The sequence below is a fragment of the Erythrolamprus reginae genome, chromosome 1 (assembly GCF_031021105.1).
Source record: "Erythrolamprus reginae isolate rEryReg1 chromosome 1, rEryReg1.hap1, whole genome shotgun sequence".
Lineage (NCBI taxonomy): Eukaryota > Metazoa > Chordata > Lepidosauria > Squamata > Dipsadidae > Erythrolamprus > Erythrolamprus reginae.
In genome coordinates this window covers 73768885-73793396 of record NC_091950.1, presented here as the reverse complement: position 1 = coordinate 73793396, position 24512 = coordinate 73768885, and the positions used below count along the sequence as shown (strand labels likewise).

The following is a 24512-nucleotide window of genomic DNA, read 5'->3' as shown; positions in this document are numbered from 1 at the left end:
TCTCAATACATATTCATTGTTAGGTTATCATACCAACTACCTAGTGAATCTCTCTACAGTTTACAATATCAAAATACCTGAAATATTAAAACAATTAAAATCACCAGCTGAAAAGCTCTTTTAGCAGGTTCTTTTCATGATTTTTTAAAAAGGGAAAATACAAATATTAGGTTACCAATTTATCATTACAAAGAAGTAGAGGTCCTACAGAAAAAAGACTTCATTGTGAGATGCTATGGGATATGCCATGGCAATTGTAGATAAAACTTTTCAGATGACCTCAAAGACTGAATTAGAAGCAGATGTCTTATGGACCCTGTGTGTTCTCTCAGGTTGTCTGAACCAAAGCCATACAGAATTTTAAAACCCTTTGGTTTTCACCAGGATATTGCCCCCTGCAATGCTTTTTACAAGGGGATACATGCGTTCTCCTCAGTTCTATACTAAATATAGGATTAGAACTAAGGGTAGCTCTGCATAGGTGAAATTATAATAGCCAAATCCAGATATAAGATTATAACTAGTGATGGGCGAACCCAACAATGTGTTTGTTCGGCAAGTTCGGACAAACTTTACGCAAAATTCAGCTGAATACGAACCGAACCCGAATGGGGAATCATGTTTATTTTTACGTGAAGACATCCCTTTGAAGGAGCTGGGGAATCCCTCCCACGAACAGATTCCGGGGCAGAGCCTTGACGTCACCGGCAGGTTGCTAAGGACGCCAAGGTGATCACTTCCTGGATTCCATGGAATACAGGAAGTGATCACCTTGGTGTCCTTAGCAACCTGCCAGTGATGTCAAAGCTCCGAACGCCGAACACGACCCCGAAATTTGCCCGAAGTTTCAAGAAATTTGGGGTTCGGGTTCGGCATACCAAACACCGCAAAATTCGGTACGGACCCAAATTGTGCAGGTTCGGTTCGCCCATCACTAATTATAACCACCCATGTAAAGTAATTCATACAGCATTATTTATTTATCAATTGTTTATGCTAGCCAATTCTCTAAAATTTTTATATATGTATTTTAAGGCTCTTATACTGCTTCACTCCTTCAAACCCTAAGTAGTTTAAAGCAAGGAATCAGTAACAAATAAAATAAACAATCAAAAATATCAATACTTGTGGTGTATATGTCTTTAGATGGTATAAACCATTTATCAGACAATCAGTACATTACATCAGTACTGCTAGTGCCCTTATACATGTTATGATTAAATTCAAACTTAACTCCATCATCTTGAAGATACTTGGAAAAGCCAAGTGTTTAACAGCTTGCTAAAAAATCAAGATGGAGGAATACAGATCTTATTTCTGGTGGTGGGACATTCTACAAAGGGGAAGCTTCTGCAGAAGGCACTTGTCTTTGAATTTCCATCATGCCTCAGCAGGTACCCTTCTGCAGGCACAGAATAGATTGATGGACAGAGTCGATTGGAAAAAAATGGCCTTGTGTATAAACTGGCTGCAGACCACTTGCCACTATGCCCAGCAAGAGACATATCATGTCAGGATGTTATTATCATGTAGGGTTCCCATGTCATAAATCCTAACTAGAGATCAAGATGATAACATTTTTCTCTCCCTCTTCTTTGATCCATCCGTTCCCATATATGTCATGGAGGGATCCCCCCCAATAATCTATTTCCAAAGCTTATGCAGAAGACTAAGATCAATCCAAAGTAGGCTTCATCACTCTAGTTAGGAATCTGTTTACAAATATATTCCTGATGTAAGCCATTGTCCTGAAAAATAAAAGGCCTTCCTTTGGAGCTTTCCAACTTTCCAAGCAGTTCCTTTCTGTCCGGTTGTGAAACAGTGTAAATTCATCCAAGAAAGCAATAAAAAAAATTAATTAGGGAACAATCTTTTTTAAAAAAAATTGTCTTAGTGAATATAAACAACTTAAGTCTATGGCACCAACAACAAGACTTCTAAAACGTTTGAACAAAGAAGGGACACATCACTGATATATTATTTTCAAAATTAGCTATCCATCTTTACAGGAACGCATTTGCATTTTGATCTGACTGTTGTTCACTCAAGAGCTGCTGCAATCTACAACTCATTCTTGAAAGGTATGTGTACAATATACAGGTAGTCCTCAACTGATAACCAAAATTGAGCCCCAAATTTCTGTTGCTAAGTGAGACATTTGTTAAGTGTGTTTTTCCCTGTTTTGCTACTTTTCTTGCCACAGTTGTTAAATGAATCACTGTGATGGTTAAGCTGTAACATAGTTGTTAAGTGAATTTGGCTTTCCCGTTGACTTGGCTTGTTAGAAGGTCATGAAAAGTGATCACCGGACCCACAGGACACAGCAGCCGTCATAAATATAAATCAATTGTCAAGTATTTGAATTTTTATCGATTGTGAGGATGCTTTAACCGTCATAAGTGATTTAAAAATGGACTTAAGTTCACTTTTTCAGTGCCGTTGTAAATTTGAATGGTTCCTAAAATGATTTGTTGTAAGTCGAGGACTACCTGTTATAAAGGTTATATGTGTGACATACCCCACCTTTCTATTTATACAAAAAAAAAGCCCAAGGTGGCTTAACAACAACCAAAACAAAATGCAAAACACAAAAGGTGACCATAGAATCCATTAAAATCAATAATGGTATATTGACATTGAACCTTCTTCTGTCCACAGTCTCTGTGTTGTGAAATCAAGCAGAGGCGTCGAGGGGTAGGCTCAGTGTTACGTTTGTGCCAACACCTCCTCGATGATCAGGATACCTGTAATCTGAACGCGGACCATCAGTCGATGCAGCTGATAATTGTAAATCTTGAAAGAAGGTGGGAAGCTATCATCATGCAAGCAGTCCAGTGGCAAACTAGATTGCAGAAGAAGTTGGCAAAGCATCCAGTAAGTGATACCTGTCTGACTTACCTCCCTTTCCCTCCCTCTCTTCCCATCCATTCCCTTTAGACTTACTGTTCCGTTGTCTCAACCTTTTTTTAAAAAAAATATGCTATAGCAAGAATAACAATAGGAACCAAATAATTTGTTTTGGGGATTTTTTTCTTCTAAATTCACATCTTAATTTCCACATGGATGGAATCAACTGATTAATGGGTTGGACAGAAATTATTTTAAAGAATACAATTCTGTATTTTATATTGTTTAATGTCTGTATTGAATGAAATTATTTCTGGAGAACAAAAACTAATGGTAGATAAATAACATAAGTCCTTCTTAACATTTAGTCTAAAAATTCCTTCCTTCCTTCCTCCCTTCCTCCCTTCCTTCTTCCTTCCCTCCCTTTCGTTCTTTCTTTCTTTGGTAAATCAAGGGTAGACATTCTTTTAGCATCTGGGATTGCCTTTTTTGGGATAATTTTCAGTTAGTGTTGTGATAGGGAATGAAGCAGGAGCAAGTCTATGGAATTGGTGTTTGCAGTTTAGAAAGTAGTTTTAGGTATGTATCATTTACCTGCCAGTGACTCCTAGTTCATATCTAAATACTCTCTATTTTTTCTTCTGCTATAGCACCATTGCCATGTTCATCCCTAATAAAATCATAAAGTAAGGAAAATGTGAGGTCCTAAATGTTGCGTTTGAGCTTGTAGTATTATAGATATAGTCATCTTATGGCAGATTGTTTAACAATGGTTCAAAGTTACTATGAACCATCCCCAGAGTTATGTATGACCTGTTTTCAGAGTTACAAAGCTACACGCATCCCCACAGTCACATTTTGGAAACTTGGCAACCAGCTCACTTTTACTGCTATTTGCAGCATCCCACAGTCAGATAATCATGATTTCTGACATTTATTTTTTTGCTGATATCCAGCAGTTCTTCCAGTTTTTAGCAAAAACATCATTGAGTAAAATGCATCTGGTTTATGATGATTGCTTAATGACCATTGTAACAAAAAAGAGTTGTACTTTCAGATCCTGTCATGTGATGCTTCATATTATGACCACACCAACTTACAACTGAAATTATGGGCCCAATTGATTGGATAAATCAAATGTTACCTGTATTAGAATTGTTTTATATCTAATCTTTTCCAACCCACTGTACTGCAGAACAGTCATATCATCCTTGGCAAATATTAGTACTGTCATCCATTTTCTTGGATTTTACCCATTGATTGACAGGATCAGCTTAGTTTAATAATCTCAGGTTTTTCGCCAGTATTTTCAAGGCAACTCAAAACATTTCTAAAATAAAGATCAGAACTTAAAAATAGCTCTGCTGGATCAGACTAAGATCCATCTTTGTTCAGCATTTTGATCTCAGAGTAGAAAATGAGATGCTTTTCTAGCCTCAACCATCTTTGTTCTGCCATTAATTTGGAAGCCAGATGTGTTCGAGCCATTGATAGATCAGAAATATATTCAATTGCTATTTAAAGCTTTTAAAATGAGCTTTAATGTTTAAAGCTAATTCACTGGTGCAGTGAATTCCACAGCTTAATTATGCACTGTAGAAGAAGTGTTTTCTGAAGAAGCAGACTTACAGTATGGTTGCTGTCTTTGCAGAATTCACCTTTGCCCCCAACAGTCATTTGATTTTGCATAATATATTGACTGGCTTCTAATATGATTTGAGATATTGTGAGCCACCCTGGGTCTCCGGAGAGGGGCAGCATACAAGTCTAATAAATGATGATGATGATGATGATGATGATGATGATGATGATGATGATGATTGGATTGCTTATTTGTAACCGAACTGTCATTAACTGTTGTACCTTATGATTCTTGATAAACCTATCTTTTATTTTATGTACATTGAGAGCATATGCACCAAGACAAATTCCTTGTGTGTCCAATCACACTTGGCCAATAATATTCTATTCTATTCTATTCTATTCTATTCTACTCTACTCTATTCTATTTTATTCTATGAATAGCACACTAGAAGTATGGCAACTCCAGCTAACCCTGCAGCAAACCATTTCTGTCTCACTCCCTATGTTCTCATACACTTTAGCTGTGAATATATGACATATGGCCAGGAGCAGAGAAAGTGATCTTGTTTCATTTAAAACATCTGTAACCAGCAGTGGGCTGGGTTTTTGTGTGTCTTGTGCTTCCATTTCAATTTCACCTTCTAGAAGGTCCTGTTCTCTTCTGCCTCAACCAGAGGCAAGGAGCAGCCATGGGAAAACCTGAACACACAAGAGTGCTGCTGATGGGAACCACTTTTCTCTTTTCCAGTCAGGCAATTGCTTGGAGGTACTGCAGGACCTCTAAATAAGTGGATGTGTGTTAATCAAAGGTGAATGCTGCTTCTGCAACAGGAGTGAAGTAGCCTTGTGACTTTATTTGGATAGGAATCGATGGGGTGGTGAGGTAGCACTATATTTTTTTTAATTTTGTCCAATACACAATGAGGGTTTTAATAGGTATATATCTATTTACACATAGTAAAATACATGATGAAGGTTATAGAGAAGATACTCATAGTAAAATATATCTAAGAAAGAATAGAAAAGAAAATATAGGAATAGAACATATCAATGAAAGAATAGAAGAAGAGATATAGGAATAGAAGAAAGGTATAGGAGATATAGGAGAGCAAAAGGACAGGGGACTATGTTTCCTTTGTCTCAGGACAGAACTTCACAAGCTCCACACTGCTTTGTTCCCACTTTGCCTGGGAAAACCTGGCCTTGTTTGTTGGACTGAATTATCTTTTACCTAGTAGGGAACACAACTTGCTTCCTGCCAGGATATGGCATCTATCAAAATTTCTTTCTAGGTTTGATTTGGAGCACAGATGATATTTTTGTTTTGTGGAAACTTGTAGCTGCAAACATATAAAAATGTGGGCCTTCGTATGTAAGTATTTTTCCAGTGATGAAAGAGTTCTTAAAATCCAAATGTTCTGGTTGGAATTGAATTTCGTTAACTTCTGCTGCATTCACTGTCCCCCAATTCCAAGCTGGCATTTTACAGCATTTACTTTCATTCAGTTCCTGTGTAGTCATTTCTTGGGTTGATCCCAAAGTTGCTTTCTCTGCCTTGTCTATTTCCTTGAGCTTGATGTTGTGCCAGTCTTGGCAAATGAATAGGTTTCCCTGGGAAACTGTGTGTGTATGTGTGTTTTAATTGAGGTTGTCCAAAATATACTGTAATATGTAAAATAAAGCGGATGTGTTTGCATCTCTGATCTTACTTGATATTATTAAGTCACTGATATGGAAAAAGATTCCTTGGATCATTACATCATGAAATATGGAAGGTTAGGAGCTTTTCTTTAAAGTGCTGTTCTAATATTTTCCTTTATCTATTTTTTTTTTTACTAATGGTATCTACTGGCATTCTATTATTACTGCTCAAAGATTTAATCGGGTGTTTAATTTCTCTGTTTAATTTCAGTATTGTATCTTTTTTCTTTTCCTCCTCCCCTGCTCCCAAAGGAGGAAAGATTAAGCAAAAGAACTCCAGGTTGGGGCGATTAGCTGGCTGTCTAATATTCCTTTTTTGGATGAAAAGCACTGGGTGATCAAAAGACATGTTAAGCAATTATTTTCTTTTCACCGTGAATCCTGAATTTGCTTGACACAACCAGTGTTTTAATATTTTCTAGAAAGAAGGACTTTATACTTTAGTTTAACTTTCCCAAATTGGCATTAATGCATGATCCTTCTTTCCCCCCTCTTTTGAATGTGTAACTATTTTAAAGATAAAACACATCACACATATACATCATGGGTCTCAATTTTGTAATTAGTGCATGCCAATTTCTCAATGTTCAAAACAGGTGTATGAACATTAATAACAATAACAAAACCATTAGTTTATTCCATGCTGGGTCTAAGAACAGTGTGGATTTCCAGGCCCATCTTAACATTTCCCAAAAAATCAAATGAGTAAGCAACACTAAATTAATTCAATCCATCCAGTTGCCTAATTGCTAATCCACTATTCTTTCCTTTGGTTACAAACTTTCTTTCCTTCTCTAAAGGTTCTGAAATATGTTACTTGTGTGTGTGATTCATAAGGATTTCTAAACTCCTCTTCCTTTGAGGAAGTCTTTCCATTGTGTTGAATTAAAACTCCCTGAATTCTAAAGCCATCCTGACCATTCTGGGAGTTGCATTCAGCATCTATGAAAAATAGTATTTTGAACAGAATGCTCTAAATTTTGGATAGAAACTAGTAATTCAGGGAATCTTTTTCTTAGATTAAACTATTCTGTTTTAATAGTGTGTTTACATATGTGTGTCTGTGTAATTGTCTGTATTTTATAGCTGTTCCATACAGTATTTTATATTCTGATGAAAACTTTTTAATACTACATCAGTTGTGAAAGTGACATTTTAATGCCCCTTTAACTGAAGGAACTGAAAGCTAATGTTTTCCCAGCTGAAACTTGGAAATGTTTAAACTGTTCCTAATAAATACATGTAAATATGAACAATTTTGTATTATTATACTCGACTTTGAAAAGAAAATGTCAGTTGAACAAGAAGACCCCACACTTATTTTTCTGGCCTTCTTCCTCATTTTCCCCCCCGAAGGCCAGTTTATTCATTAGACCCTTATATGCTATCTCTTTTTTTCATTTCCTGAGGAAAATGAAAACATAGAAGGCTTAACCAGCAGTTGCTTTGATGCTTCTTTTGTCTCCTATCCAGGAAAAAAAAAATAGACAGTGTGAGGTATTCACCCTTGCGTTTAAGCTACCCATTCACTGGCCAGGTCTTGCTCTAAATCCATTCTTTCTAGAGAGATGTATCCATTCTGCGGAGAGGGGCGGCATACAAATCAAATCAAATCAAATCAAATAAATAAACAAACAAACAAACAAACAAACAAACAAATAAATTATACACTATATCATATTCCTGTCCTTACTTTTCAGGCAGCAAACCATGTGGGCGGATAAAACATATTTTAATCCAAAATGTTTGGTTTTCATTTAACATGTTTAGTACATCCTGCTATCGTGTGAATAAATGGAATGATCTGTAGCTTAATGTTTTGTGACAGTTGTTTGTTTCATAAACCATGGTTATATAAACCACAGTTAAACAAACAAGGCATAATGCAATAAATAAATCCAGCCCATAGTCTTGCTTCTGACTAAGTTTTCATACGATTGCTCCTTAAATATATTTTAAAATATAAAAACACATTTTTTAATTTAACCACCCACTCCCAACATAAATCTGTGAAAGAAGAAGGGGAAAAAATCTTACAAAGTAAGCATGTTATTATTTTTATTTATTTGAACTTATTGGACAGCAATTCTAGTGGACCTTTGAAAGGATTTTTGTCCTTTCCTGTTTTTTGATTTAACTGACCTAGACTTCAAATTTATCTCAGCTACAACCTGCTTGGGTTGCAATCTACAAGTTACTAATTCCCAACAGAGAAACAGACATTCTGAAGCAGTAGTATCAATTTGGAATGGCCTGATAGCCTGTTACTGATTCTGTATAATATTCCTGACTCGTATTATTAATGTGGTTTTGAGAAGCACTTCCATTCCATCATGCAAATTTTTAATCTACCGCTGAACATTTCTGTAAGTACACTGTTCTGTGTGTCCAGCACAATTCCCATGTGTGTTGGCTTTGAAAGTATGCTGTACATCCAGCCACATAATTGAAAATAATAAGGCCACAATAAATGGGATGGCCTTGGGGTATAACACCCAAGGGATTCAATTGGTGTCGCTCTGCATCAGTGTCCATGCATCATGGTAATTGAGGTAACATAACCAATTACCACATTTTAATTAGAGTTGTAAGAACTTGGAAAAATCTGCAGTAGTGAGACAGCTTATTTAAAACAAAAAAAACAAAACAAAAAAACCTACGAAGCATTTTCTTTCCAGAAGCCTTTTCTCTTGGTTGCTTATTCTTAGGAGTCAAAGAGGCTGCTGAAAGTGCCATTTGAGAGAGGTTGGGAAAAATCCCAGATTCTTTATAATGAATGAAAAGCAAACCTGGAAAACAAAATGTGTTAAAATGATGCATTGCCACTAAGCCGATATCCTCATCCACTTCTCCTTTTGTGCCTTTTTTGGGAAAAGAAAACACGTCTTGGTAAAGTTGGTCCTAATAGTGTCCTTGTTCTTTCCTTTTAAGAATAAGCAAAACAAATAAGTGGTCTGATGGTTATTACATACTTTTGGGGGGGGGGTGTAAGGTGAGGAATCTACTAAAGACACAAATGGAAGAGCCATCGTTTTTGTTATTTGTATAAATTGTCACTTAGTATGGGCAATCCCTAATTGAATGACTTAATGGCAAATGAGGTAATTATTTTAAACAGAAGGAACTAATGGAGAAAGAAAAAGAATAAAACTTTTGAAAAAGTTTTGGTAAACTCATGAAAAATTTAGAACAAAAAGCTCGCAATGAGTATTGTCTACAAGTAATCTCTGTTCTAGTAATGCCAAGGGTTTAATATGATTACTGTTGCACTAATTGCACAGGCTGTAGTAAAAAATATTTTGAAAGAATGGCATAATCTGAGTTGTTAGACACTCAAATGTTATTGCAGGAGAGAATAGAATATCTTTGCTGTTATTGTAGACTGCTCATTATCATAGTTGTTTTAGGGTCAAGGCACAGTACAAAGGCCTGGAATCCCTTTTCTTCTTGCCTGTCAGTAGTGTTTGCTCCTCCTGAGAATGTACACACACATATGCAATCCTCTAATAAGTCTCATAGTTGGAGGAGTGTGTGTGTGTGTGTGTGTGTGTGTGTGTTTTCTTGTCCTGGTATTAGATGCCTTATGAACGGAAAAACACCCTTACTGTATCAGGTCAAAGCTATATATCATGGCATTCTGAAGCATCTATCTTCTGGAAACACAAGTTTATTCAGCTTAGATTCAAAATGTCTTTAATTTCATTTTTTTACATATGGTTTATTGCTGGAGAGACGGAGTAACGACACGGACACAAGAGCTGGATTTAAATTGGGTCATTTTTATTAACATAAATTTGCATAATTTATTCAATACTTTGCATAAATTAGCATAATCAACTATGACCCGGAAATGGACCTGCAGGGTCAAACAAATACTTCCGGGGCGGAAATGACGTTATGCCAAAAAACATTCCTGGGCAACTCATGGGCGTATCTTGATGCAAGTCCAGGTGAGGGCCAGGCCGTCACCTGCGACCCTGCCATGCTGTGCATGAGGGGGGTCCCACCGGCTAACCCGAATCCGGGAATTAAAGGTGCAGGACCCAAAGACAGGTTCCCCCCAGCTGCTCAGGCAGAAACTCCCTCCATGAGCTTGCGGAGAACCTGTCAATCATCCCCAAAGATGCCCAAGGGAGAACGCGCGGTTGCTAAACCACCCCAGTTTTCCGCCCCTAACCTGCCACAGGAGCGGGGGTCAGATCTCTATCTTGGCCCCCCGACTCCCCCCTCTAGCTGCGCCAGCTCACGCAGAGACCGCTGCAGGTCCTGTAAGAAAATGGCATTCCCCTGTTCTGACAGGTGAACGCCGTCGGCCCGGTAAAGCCATGGCCGGTCTATTGTGAGAAGGGGATGGGGCACTACAACCCCACCTAATTCCCCAACTGTTTTACCCATAGCCCTATTCACCCTTCGTCTAGCCCGGTGAATGGCCCTAAGGGAAGAGGCGTCCCTCCACACAAGCCTAGGTAATATTTCTGACCACACCACTTGCGTGGTGGGCCATACCTCACGAAGCCTTCGCAGGTCTTCGCGTGCCTGGATGATCAGCGCCAGGCCTCCCAGCATGCACAGGTCATTGCCACCTAAGTGCAATACCAGCCACCTGGGTGCGGCCACAGGACGCTGCCCACCCAAACCCACTTGGGCACGACTCCAGGAGCCGCCCCCCATACTGCTAGGCGCAGCCACAGAATGCTGACCGCCCAGCAACGCCGGTAGGAGACCCTCCCACCGCATACTTCTCCGGCCCATCCAGGCAACCCTGACCCACTGCCCCAGGGACAGCTGGGTCCCGACGGCGCTCCTGGCCGCCAGGCGGCCGGCCCAGAAAATCATGCTGTGGCCACACAGCAGCGCCGTCGGTATCATGTTAGCTTGGGGACCTGCAAGAGGACACACACACAGAGAGGTTACCTAGCCTAAGCCCTGCCTAGGATCCTCAGCGGGCCTAACATAACCCAAATATGCCGCTGACCGCCAGCGGACGATCTCCCGAATCCACTGGGCCGGGAAACCAGAAAGTGCCGTGCTAGTGGCGGCGCCGATACGGAACGAATGCGTTCCATAACCGGCGGGATCCATGCCCACCTGGGCCATTGCCCTGGATACTAACGCCCAAAATTGTAAACGGGTCAGAGGGGTACCGTCCCAATGCCTAGACAGGTACCCCGGACCTGACCCCCGCAGACACAATAAAGCTGTAGGGCGGCCACCGTACACACCGATTGGTCGGCGGCCGCACTAAGTTAGATGGTAACCCCTCTGCGAAGCTGATCTGTCTTAGACCGCCTTACCACAAGGGACACCCCCCCTTGTATAAAGGCCAGATCAGCGTACTGGAAGGCACGGAGCGAATTGTCAGCCTGAGATGAGGCCAGGCCTCGCTGACCCTAAGGGCCCCAAAAAACATGACACAAGTCGCTGCCCAAAAAGGACGGGCCTCGTACAATGAGGAACACAGACTGCCAAAAACCATGTTGATTAAAGACAGCTGCTCCACCGCCAGAGCCCGACGAGTGTCACCAGGGGCCCCCGCTTGCTCCCTCATCCAGCCTTCCAGCACCTTCCGGATGCGGAAGTCACCCGAAAAATCTGCAAACCCCCCCGCCTTGGACAGAAAGGCGAGGCCGGCCAACCTGGACCGGATCGTCCTAACTGACAGGCCACGCTGCCTAAGCTGGACGCAGAACTCGGCCAGGCGCTCTACAGGGACAGGCCAGCGAAGCTGGTAACCCCTGCCCTGCCTGAAATCCCCAAACTCCTTACCCGCACGCTGGTATGCCCTAAGGGTGCCGGGCGCTACAGACAAGGGGATTGCCCGGGATGCCTCGTCTCTCCACCACTCTGGATCCCTCCCAGACTCCAGAGGTGGTCGGGGAACTCCTCTGGCACCTCTCGGGCCCACGGGGCCAGGGTCCGAAACCTGGACAACTGACCACGGGACAAGGCATCAGCGACCCCGTTATCCAACCCGGGGACGTGCCTAGCCAAAAATAATGCGTTTAGGGACAAGGACCTGTGCACAAAATGGCGGACAAGCCGCATGACCCTGTCGCTCTTAGAGGACAGGGCATTCACCACATGGACAACCGATAGGTTGTCACACCAAAAGTGCACGGTCTTGTCCCTAAACTGCTCCCCCCAAAGCTCTAAGGCCACTATTAAGGGGAAGAGCTCCAAGAACGTCAGGTCCTTAACCAACGAAGAGGCACTCCATTCCGGAGGCCATGCCGACCAGCACCACTGGTCACCTAACACTACCCCGAAACCACAAGTCCCCGCGGCATCAGAGCAGAGCTGCAACTCAGCTTCCAAAAGAAGCTCGTGCCGCCAGAAAGACAGACCATTAAACCTGACCAAGAAATCCCGCCACACGCCGAGGTCAGCCCTGACCCCAGCGCAGAGGCGGGTACGATGATGGGGCAAACGGAGCCCCTTCATCGCGTCATACAACCTCCTGGAAAAAGCCCTACCAGGAACAACTACCCGACAGGCAAAATTAAGAATGCCTGCCAATTCCTGAAGCTGCCGTAGGGTAACCTTCCGGCAGCCCAGCACCTCATCAAGCTTCCTTTTAATCTTAACCAACTTCTCTAGGGGCAATCTAGAAGATTGCTCTTCTGAGTCCAATTCAATACCCAGAAAGGTAATCCTGGTGGCGGGGCCTTCGGTCTTCTCAGAGGCTAAAGGCACCCCTAACTGAGCACAAAGGGCTTCTAAGTCCCGCATGAGAGCAAAACATTGCTCCGAATGTGCAGGCCCCGCCAACAAGAAATCATCAAGGTAGTGAACGACAGTACCCTGACCATTTTGCCTCCTGAGCGCCCACTCCAAAAAGGTGCTAAAACTCTCAAAAAGAGAGCACGAGACAGAGCAACCCATAGGCAAGGCCCTGTCGACGTAATAGCCCCCCTCGAAATGGAAGCCCAACAGCCCAAAGTCATCTGGGTGAATGGGGAGGAGCCGGAATGCCGACTTAATGTCGCATTTACCCATAAGGGCTCCCACCCCACACTTCCTAACCATAGTCACGGCAGCATCAAAGGATGCATACCGGACTGAACAAAGCTCGTCAGGAATGAAATCATTCACTGACTCCCCCTTGGGAAAAGACAAATGGTGAATCAACCTAAATTCACCACTCGCCTTTTTGGGGACCACACCTAAGGGCGAAACACGAAGATTCGGGAAGGGTGGCTCCGGGAAGGGCCCGAGGACCCTGCCCTCGGCCACCTCCCTCCGAATCTTCTCCCTAACAATGTCTTCATGACCAACAACCGACCTAAGGTTGTCAGACATGAAGGCCCTCCGAACACCCATGTAAGGGATCCGAAACCCCTCTGAGAAACCTAGCCAGAGAGCGTCCGCTCTCGGGCGAGGGTGGTAGTCACCCAACCAACCCTCAAGAACTTGCAAATTAATTGGGCTGGGCCCCTTTACCCCCAACAGGTGGGGGAGGCTTTGGGGGACCCCCGCCCTTCTTTTCAGCCCCCTTCTTGGGGCGGGGACAGACGGCTGTGGAATGGTTCCCCCCACAACTCCCGCATGCATGACGAAACCTGCAAATGGGACGAAAACACGCCCCCTTTGCAGCGAACTCGTGACACACCAAAGAGGCCCCTTTCCCGACGACGCCCGCCACGGCCTTGGCCGGCGTGGGCGTCACGGGCTCCTCTTCCATAAAGTGACCGCTGTCGGTCCTATCGCAGCCCTCCTTCCCCGACATATGCGTGGCCTGGAACCAAAGGTCCGGAACCACCATATCCCAGGGCAAGTAGGGGTCATGGGCAATACGCATCCTGAACCCCTTATCGTAATGCCTCCATATTGTACCCCCATATTCAAAGTGGGCCCTCGCAATGAGGTCGATGTATTTCAGCAAGGCAGCGGCCCTACCCAGCTGCCTCTGTATTACCACCGACGCAAAGGTCAGAAAAGCGTACAGCCAAGAGCTGAAACACTTTGTGACCTTTGTTTTCTTAACCTTCTCCCCAGGCACCACCTCCTTGTCCTGTTTAGGGACCTCCCTGTTTAAAATGGAGAAAAGGTCGACATACTCCCCCCGCCATATGGCCTCCTTCACTGACGGGTGAAGATGATAACCTAAAGGCGTCGCGGGCAACCCACAAGGGATGGCCCCAGGCTTGATGCTGGCGAACGGGTCCCACACCGTGGTGGCCCCCGATCCCAGCACACCAAGCCCCGGTGGATACACAAAAGGGGGCGGTGGCATAATGGCCGACTGAGGAGGGATCCAACCTCCCACCCCCGCCCCAGGTGTGAAAGATACCCCTGGCGCCCCTACTGGCAGGGCCGGCGGGGACCAGACCTGTCCACAGGCGCCCGCAGCAGCCCCCATGAAGCTGTTTCCGCTCCCCAATGCGGGGGGAATGAACCCGGGACCCTGCATGGGAAGGAGCGGTGAAGTGCCTACGTGTGGTGCGACCTCACCCGCCCCGTAAGGGGTAGAAGCCATCCACGGGGGGCCCATCCTTGTTGGGCCCTGCAACGATGACCACTGCCCCGCCTGGGCCGTCTGCCCAGTGTGGGCCAGCTGTGTGGTGTGGGCAACCTGCCCCTCCTGGGCCGGCTCCTCTTCGGGGACGGTGCCCCATGCTGCGGTAGCAGTCATGGGAAGCCCCTCCGGGCTTGCACCCGACCGCCACCGCTCCAGTTCATCGAGCCGCTCCAGGACCCTGGCCCAAGAAAGAGAAGGGGAAACCTCGGTTTGAGGGACTGTGGGCATAAATCCCCCCCCACCGCCGGGACCACCCCCGGGGGCCCCTCTGCCGCAGCCCGAGCCTGGGCAGACGGCCTGGCAACCCTCCTAGGCCGCACCACCGGTTGGGCCGGAGGGGCCTGAGCTTGCCGTTTTTTCGGGGCCATTAACCCTGACTTATGAATCTAATCTTTGACAAAGAAGGGGAGAGGGCGTGGACAAACCCCCCAAAGGACCCTGCCCTCCCAAGGCAAGGCCTGCCCTAAGCAGCAGGCCTCAGAGGTGCAAACCCCCCAAGAGGCCACACCACCACCCCTCCCAACGGCGGCAGCAAGGCCCACCACCAGGCCTTTTATGAACAAGGCCTACAACCACCCAGGAAACCCCCAAGGGCCTGCGAGGCCACCAACAGGCAGCGCCCCACACAACCCCCAAGGCGAGACTATAGGGCTCCAAACCGGAGCGGAGCCCAGCCGATGCTGGCTCCGCTGTCAAAGAAGGCTTTTCGCTATCCAACAGGCCCAAATGGCGCCTCGCACGAGGCTGGGCACAAAATGGCGGCCGCGAGCAGACTACCAAATGTCTGCTCGAGGCTCTGCAGTCCGGGCGAAAAGGGAGAGCCCCGGGCCTGCTCGCCCTTATATAGGGCAAGCAGGCCCCGCCCGGACCAATCAGGAGCCTGGCCAATTAGGCCTGACCTCCCGAGCGAAGTCTCACATCGCGAGACTTCGCCCGGGATCCAAAATGGCGGCCGCCATGAGGGACCGTGTCTCCCGGTCCCTCCAGCAAAGCCTGCTGCCGGGTAAGTCCGGCGCTGCCATTCTATAGCTGTTGTTTTTAGATATGAGTCATCATACTTTACAGAAATACTGGATTTTTTTTTTGGATCAATAAATGTCTCTCAATCTAACTACAATAAAATTAAGGGAAAAAAACACACACGAACATTCACACAGACATTTGCTAAGCTGCCTTGAACTTCTAGAGAACATTTGCTAAAAGGTTTTTTCACTGAATTAATTAAACTGATTTGAAGCTTTGTACTGGATTATACAGGTCATATAATAGTCCCTGAGCCATATATTTGATCTCAAATTTGATTAAGTAAATAAATATGTCCATTCCTGATTCAAAATGCTATCAAGACAGATGTCTTACTTATTTTGTATTTTGCCCAATGCTTTTATTAATTCACAATACACTGAAGCATAAATTAAAATAAATTAATAAATAAGTGGTACTTAATTTTTTTAAATAACTAATTTCATTCTGACATTCTCTAAGTAGCTTAAGACTGCATGTTACAACATTTCCAATGCCAATGAGTATGAGCAGACATTCATGAGCTTAATAAATGCTTAATAAATATTCTCAGTGATATAGGCTTGTTTTCAGATCTTCCCACTAAATTACCGTAACAAAGAACTATAAAATAGCTGGGCTGATGAGAAGCTTCTGTATGGCTCCTGGTTTAATCCTACAGGTATTGCAGGTAAATGCCTGTACAAGGCTATGAAGAAACACCCAGAGTATCAATTTTCTCACATATATTTTTCTGCCCAATAATTTTCTTTTGTGGGTGTTAATGTATTCCTAAAATGCACATACATGTTTCTACATATATTGCACAGAAAAATGTCACTCTTGAGAACGGTAAATTGAGGGGTAGCTAGAATTTTCATTTTCTTTATCTATATAGCATTTGTGTCATAACAGGAGCTCTAATCCATATTCAGGTCTCTATGTTTGGTGTGCAGTAATATGTAAATTACCTAGCCAGCTGCATTAAGCAGTGTTTGTTTATTCTATTTCTTTTGGCACTGCATGTACCTGAACCTCTGCCAAAAAAGGGGGGCTGCTTCAGGGAACACCGTTCTAGATAAAGTAGTTTAGAAAAGGAATACACACAATAAATTAAATCTGTTCTGTATGAAAACAACAGAATCAAACTTAACGTTCTGTTTCTGGAGAGATTAGTCTTCAAGAGGGAAAAAACCCAACCCTGATATGTTTTCTTGTAACAAATGTAGTGAATTTCTCTCTTTCAGAAGTTCTGTTTGCCTTGACGTGTGGAACTAAGATGCTGCACTGAGAGCTTATGACATTTTGCTGTTGGCAATGATTAAAAAGAGGAACACGGGACGTTTAAGGGCAATTGTTTCAGTGTGGTATATTCGTTCCTCATAATGGGTGGTGTTTGAAATGCTTTTGGATGAGGACAGCTGTGGAGTTTGGGTATTTAAAAAATGGCATTAATGATGCATCAGAGCTATCTGCTTAAGTTGGCAGTCCTCCTTTCTGTGTTTCAGTCTTCCAGTCTGACACTTCCTCTTTTATCCAGCCAGCTAATTTCCCCTCTTTTGTGAGGAGTAACTGTTTTCACACTACTGCTTACTGGGCAAGCCTCCTCATTGTTGCATGGTTAATTATCTGTTTGAGCTTCACCTTCTCAAGTTAAGAGAAAAAGATCTGGGCCTCCCAATGGCTCTAATGAAAGCTCAGCTTTATAGAAGTACTGTGTGAATAAATGCAATGTCTGATCGAGCAACATAATAAATGAGTTCCTAAAGTTTATAGAACCATTCCCTCTGTAGGAGGTTCACTCAGCAGTATAGCAAGACCCTAGAGTTTTGTGTTTGAAAAAGTTAATTTTGGAAAAGAGGTCCAAACTTGATCGGTGCCTGCAATCTAGAAGCATAGCCTGCACAATACGGTGTGCACATTTAATACACTTCTTAAATAACATTATGGAATATTGTGCCATAGTACCATTTATATCAGTAAGGAATCATTCTGCTTATTTACTTATTTTGCAATATTTTTAGCCTACCCCATATATGATGAAGAAGGATAACAAAAATTACAATGTTGCTACTTTTTTTTAACCATAGTGGTTTGTTGGTTTGTTGGTTTGTTGGTTTGTTGGTTTGTTGGTTTGTTGGTTTGTTGGTTTGTTGGTTTATTTATTATATTTGTACGCCGCCCCTCTCCGGAGACTTGGAGCGGCTTATTGTGCCCTTATCTGTGTAGCCTGTAAAAGAAAGTTTATTCTACAATAATTATGTTAAGATATTAAGAGGCCGCAAGATTCTTTGTTAACTTTGCTGCAAAAGACTAGCATATTTGTCTCTTTGGGAATCAGTATCAATGTTATCCTGCCAGCTATTCTGGCAGAGTAGCTCTGCCAACTCCGTTAGTGCCAGAGTTGCTGAAGCCTTTGAGCTTTATGTTTAGCTAACATTTGGGTGCTTTTTATTTTTACTTCCATCATAAAATTTTTGGTATCCGACCATTGTTATGATTAAAATTACTATGCCATTTTGGAAAGCGCTTCCATCCCTTTGCTTGCGAACTATAGCATGTTCTGAAATACACTAATTTTCTTCTGTTGATAATGCCAGTTCCTAACTTCTAAGCTGTTATAGTTCAGTATTCCCCAATCTTTCCAACTTGGTGCACAGGCAGCGATGATGGTGATGGTGAGTGGAACAGGGGATGGTTTGTGCATGTGTGCGTGCTGCTTTCACAAATACACCTTTCATGGTTTCACACATGCACACAAACCTCCCAATGCTGGAGCAATTGTGAAATGGAAGGCAATTTTAAAAAGTACAAGCTTTTCCTACAAACTCAAGGTCTTGAAACAAACAAGGATCTGTGTAGAGATATAGAGAAACTGGGTGTGCCTTCAAGTTTATAATCTAATTAAGATTAACAAGGGAAAATGTGGGGAAACTGTGACAGTGGCCTCTCAATCTCAATTTATTTCCTGCATATTGACCCACAGTCCCAGGTTGGATGTGATTTTATACAGAGTAGAGTAGAGTAGAGTAGAGTAGAGTAGAGTAGAGTAGAGTAGAGTAGAGTAGAGTAGAGAGTAGAGTAGAGCAGTATTCTTTATTGGCCAAGTGTGATTGGACATACAAGGAATTTGTCTTTGGTGCATATGCTCTCAGTGTACATAAAAGAAAAAGATACGTTTGTCAAGAATCATGAGGTACAACACTTAATGTTGATTATAGGGTACAAATAAGCAATCAGGAAACAATCAATATTAATATAAATCATAAGGATACAAGCAATAACTTACAGTCATACAGTCATAAGTGGGAGGAGATGGGTGATAGAAGGTTAATAGTAAAATGCAGCCTTAGTGAATAGTTTGACAGTGGTGAGGGAATTATTTGTTTAGCAGAGTGATAGCGTTCAGGAAAAAAACTGTTCTTGTGTCTAGTTGTCTTGGTGTGCAGTGCTCTAGAGCATCGTTTTGAGGGTTAAAACAATTTATGTCCAGGATGCCAAGGGTCAGTAAATATTTTCATGGCCCCTTTTTGACTTGTCCTCAATAAGGTCCTCAATGGAAGGCAGTTTGGGAATAAAACATCCAACGGGTCATCCATAGTGAAAAAAGAAAGTATGGATTTGAACAAATATATTGGAACACACTGCATTTATCTGAGGAGAGTGAATATTCAAATACATACCATGTTTTCACATTCTGGCATCATTCATGTACAAATATTGTTTAAAATGCAACACAAACTGGATTAGTACATAGCTGCTAATGTCATGATAATCACCAGCTCTAATAGTCAAGATCCTGTTTCCTAAACAGAATAGACACAAAAATGCTTGCTGTTTTTTGTTTATAATTTTACAAATATTTCAGTAAACTAATATTGGAATTTGCCTCAGAGTACTGTAGCAATGTATATCTATGTCTTTATATTTATCTATTCCATGGCTGGCTAGGGAATTCTGGGAGTTGAAGTCCACAAGTCTTAAATTTGCCAAGTTTAAATACCCCGATCTATACATTTAAATTGTAAGAATCAAAACATTCAACATTCAAAGGAACTTTCCAGAGGCCCCAGAAAGTTTGATAAAGCTATTAGGTTACGTAAATAGTACAAGTACATTCAAGAGAGTAAGTTGATTATTTTTTGGTGCTAGCCTTTACTTTTTAAAAATGTTTCTTTCATTGCTTTCATTGGGTCCAAAAATGTCAGCTCCAGAGACGTTTGTGTTCCAAGCCTGTTCCAACAACCCCCTTTTCAGTATGTTCTGGCCAAATGATTTTGGCACAGGAGGGAAGGAAGGAAAGAAGGAAGGAAGGAAGGAGGGAGGGAGGGACAAAGAGATAGAGAGAGAGAGAGAGAGAAAGGAAGAAAGAAAGAAAGAAAGAAAGAAAGAAAGAAAGAAAGAAAGAAAGAAAGAAAGAAAGAAAGAAAGAAAGAAAGAATTGACAGTTCTTTCCATCCCTGGCCAAAAAAGTTAAAATACTAGCAAATAAAACAATTCTTTCCTGTCGGTCCACAACACTCTAAATTAGCTACATAGACAGAGATAGAAGCATTCATGCACACATATTAAATATATACCGTAAAATTACACACATTTGCATATACTCTTGTAACTCTTTGACAAATAGTCAATTTTAAAGGAATAGAAGCTATTCTCAATAAATTTTACTGTATGGTGTTATCAGGAGAAACAAATCCTCTACTATGCAATTTGATGTGTAACCCAGTGATCGTCATTTCAATTGGTTTAAAATGAAATAAAAGAATACCGCCAGCGGACTCACCCCGCTGGCGATGTTTGCAGGAGGGTCGGGGAGACACTGGACTCCTGGCGGCCGCCATCTTGGGTCTCGGCTGAAGTCTCGCGAGGCGAGACTTCGGCCGAGAATCAGGCCAATCATGGCCTGACTGCTGACGTGTCCAGGCGGGGCCTGCCGGCCCTATTTAAGGGTGCGCGGGCCCGAGCTCGGCCTTTTCGCCCGGACCTCAGCAGAAGGCAGACACCCGGTCGGGTGTCTGCTTGCGGCCGCCATTTTGGGCGGCCTCGTGGCACAGCGGCCTTGTTGGAGGCCTTTTTTGTGGTGTGGCAGTAGCGGCTGGGGTTCGGTGGAGAGGCCACCCCCCACCCACCCCCGGTGAAAGGACTCTTCTGCCTCATCGGAGGCCGGAGGTTTGGCTGCCAGTGGCAGTTCTCCCTCGGGACCTGGCCGGGGCTCCCGGTGGGGGAGCGATCGTTTTTTCCCCTGGGAATTGGGGCTAATGGGGGCCCTTGTAAGGGGAGGGGATGGCTGGCCCCGCTTCTCCTCGGGAGCGAGGAGGGCGGTGGGGGTCAGTTTGGGCTCCCTTTTGATGGGTAGCAGCCCTACTCCTACTCCTCTGCCTTTCTAGGCTGCGGCCTTCATTTTCTTTTGGGGCCGGGGCCTTTTTGGCTTTGGCCCCTAGTTCAAAAAATAGAAAAAGACACACACCTACAATAAAATTACATAAATAAATTCATACATAAATAAATAAATAAATAAATAAATAAATAGATAGATAAAAAATAAAAAATAAAAAACCCAAAGCGGGTTTGGATACTGTAGCCTGGAGGTTAATCCTATGCCTTGTAAGGCAAAGGTTGCATGTTCAAGTCCCAGTGCGGGTGTGGCCAGCTGATGAGGCCAAAATAAGGTCAAAATAGGTCTATCCTAGTGGTTATCCAGCCCGGGCAGGTGGCGGCCTTGCCAGGCCCCGTGGGACTGGCAATACCCTGGGTGCCTTATACACCTTTCGGGGCAGTGAGGTCGCAACACATTCGACCTCTGTTGCACTCCTTCCTTGGCCCAGGCAGGCCTTTGTCCCGCCGGGTTTCGGGGGTGAGTGCAATGGTTTAGGGTCTCCGGCGGGCACCTGTACTCAGGTGTGGTCCCCACCGGCTACGGCTGCCCTCCCTCGGGCTCCCACGATGGTTTTTCCGTTGGGGCCCGGGGTATCTAGGACAGGAGGTTGGACCCTGCCAGCTTCAGCTGCTATGGCTCTGGCCCCAGTGACGGCTTACCCGTCGGGACCTGGGGTGTTTAGTTTCGGAGCCTTTGCGGTTTGAGCCGTCCTCAGTTTGGGGCTCCCATGCCGCTTTCGTTTGTCCTAGGCCTAAGACAGGGAAGGACCAGAAGGGTGGAGGTCAGGCTGGAGGCCGCCTGCTGGGGGTAATGGGCCCCAGTTCAATTAATCTTGTTGTTCTTAAGGGTTGGTTAAAAAACTACCACTCTCGCGAGAGAGCGGACGCTCTTCTGCTAGGTTTTCTGGGGGGTTTTAGGATCCCTTACAGGGGGGTTAGGAAGGCCTTCGTGTTTGACAACCTTAGACCGGTTGTGGGACATGAAGACATTGTTAGGAAAAAAATGAAGAAGGAGGCCCGAACAGGCGAGTGGTGAATGTTGGTGGATTCACCACTTGTCTTTTACAAAAGGGGAGTCAGTGAATGATTTCATTCCTGACGAACTTTGTTCGGTCCGGTACGCATCCTTTGATGTGGCCATGGCCATAGTTAGGAAGTGGGGTTGGAGCCCTTATGGGTAAATGCGACATTAAGTCTGCATTCCGGCTTCTCCCCATTCACCCAGACGACTTCGAGCTCTTGGGCTTCCTCTTTGAGGGCGGTTTCTATGTAGACAGGGCTTTACCTATGGGTTGCTCTCTTTTGAGAGCTTTAGCACCTTCTTGGAGTGGGCGCTCAGGAGGAGAAGTGGTCTGGGTTCGGTTGTTCACTACCGTGATGATGTCTTGATGGTGGGGCCTGCGTGTTCAGAGTGATGTTTTGCTCTGATGCAGGACTTCAAAGCCCTTTGTGCTCAGTTGGGGTTGCCTCTAGCCCCTGGGAAGACCGAGGGCCCAGCCACCAAGATTACCTTCCTTTGTATTGAATTGGACTCAGAGGAGCAATCTTCTAGATTGCCCCTAGATAAGTTAGTCTAGACCCGGGCTACGCTTGATCTTGTGTTGGGCTGCAGGAAGGTCACTCTTAGGCAGCTGCAGGAATTAGCAGGGATTTTGAATTTTGCCTGTCGGGTCGTGGTGACTGGACGGGTTTTTTCCCTGAGGTTGTATAGCGCGATGTAGGGGCTACGTTTGCCCCATCATCGTACCCGCTTATGCGCCGGGGTCAGGGCTGACCTCTGCGTATGGCAGGACTTTTTAGAGCGTTTTTAATGGGTTGTCCTTTTGGAGGCACAAGCTTCTTTTGGAAGCTGATTTGCAGTTGTGTTCGGATGCTGCAGGGACTTGTGGCTTTGGGGTTGTGTTAGGTGACCAGTGGTGCTGGTCTGTCTGGCTTCCGGAATGGAGGGCTCCCCCCCTGGTTGAGGTCTTGACCTTTTTAGAGCTCTTTCCCTTGGTAGTGGCCTTAGAGCCTTGTGGGGAGCAGTTCAGGGACAGGACTGTGCACTTTTGGTGCGACAACTTGGCAGTGGTCCATGTTGTGGGTGCCCTGTCCTCTACGAGCGACAGGGTCATGCGGCTTGTCCACCATTTTGTGCACAGGGCCTGTCTCTGAACGCTTTGTTTTTTGGCTAGGCATGTCCCCGGGTTTGGATAACGGGATTGCTGTCGCCTGTCCCATGGTCAGTTGTCCAGGCTTTTGGACCCTGGCCCCGTGGGCACGTGCGTCGCCTGAGGCTTTTCCCGACCCCCTTGGAGCCTGGGTGGGCTCCTGGGCAGTGGAGAGTAGAGGCCTGCTGGGCTATGGCCCTCTCTGGGGTGCCTGGCACTCTGGGGGCTTAGCAGCTGGCAGGTAAAGAGTTTGGGGATTTCATGCGGGATAAGGGTTACCCCTATAGTGGGCCTGCCCCAGTTGTATACCTGGCCATATTTTGTGTCCAGCTTAGGCAGCGTGGCCTTTCAGTTAGGACTATTAGGTCCAGGTTAGCCGGCCTCGCCTTTCGGTCCAAGGCGGGGGGGGGGTTTACTGATTTTTTCTTGTGACTTCCGCATTCCGAAGATGTGGGCAGGCTGGGAGAGGAGTCTCCTCCGATGCTCGTTGGGCCCTGATGGTGCAGCAGCTGTCGCTGATTAGTCAGGCTTTGGACGGTCTGTGTGCCTCTCTGTACGAGGCCCGTCCTTTTAGGGCAGTGGCTTGTGTCAGGTTTGGTGGGGCCCTATGGGTTAGCAAGGCCAGGGCCGTATCACAGGCTGACGAGTCACTCCGTGCCTTTCATTTCATCCCTTTAGTCTAGCTGGGTTCTAGTTTCCAGGTTTTTTGGACAGGCCAGGATCGATCCCGCTGGCTATGGCACGCTCGTTCCGTATCGGCGCTTCCACTAGCGCGGAATTACGGTTTCTCGATACGAAGGATTCGGGGAAGTCGTCCGCTGGCAGTCAGCGGCCTGTTTGAGGGTACGAACGGCCGGCTGAGGGTCTGGGGTGAGTGTTAGGCCAGGTTTACCTTTAGCCCTCTTCTATGCAACCCCGTCTGGATGAGACTGACGGTGTTGCTCTGGGGTCATGGAGCGTTTTTTGGGATGGCCACTCAGCAACAAGTACCGTCGGGGGGGACCAACTGTCGTCGGCAGATGGGTCGTTGTCATCTGGCTGGGGGAGAAGGGGTGTGCGGCGGGAAAGGTGTTTCTGCCGCTATGGCTGGGAGGGCGGCATCCCATTGCTGCGCCCAGGTGGTTCTGGGAGGGCGGCATTTCATTGCTGTGCCCAGATAGTGCTGGGAGGGTGGCATCCCATTGCTGCGCCCAGATGGTGCTGGGAGGGCGGCATTCCATTGCTGCGCCCAGTAGGTGCTGGGAGGGTGGCATCCCATTGCTGCGCCCAGTTGGTGCTGGGAGGGCGGCATCCCATTGCTGCGCCCAGTTGGTGTTGGGGGCGGCATCCCA

The 24512-nt window shown here is 44.9% G+C and overlaps 1 protein-coding gene across 1 annotated transcript in view; it reads left to right on the top strand.

Annotated features, from left to right (window-relative positions):
- The window catches only part of AKAP6 (A-kinase anchoring protein 6), a 271172-nt gene that overhangs the window by 226109 nt on the left and 20551 nt on the right, over positions 1 to 24512 (top strand). The window contains exon 11 of the mRNA XM_070734077.1: positions 2659 to 2874. Within this exon, the coding sequence (XP_070590178.1) occupies positions 2659 to 2874 (216 nt within the window). The remainder of the gene's footprint in view (positions 1 to 2658; positions 2875 to 24512) is intronic.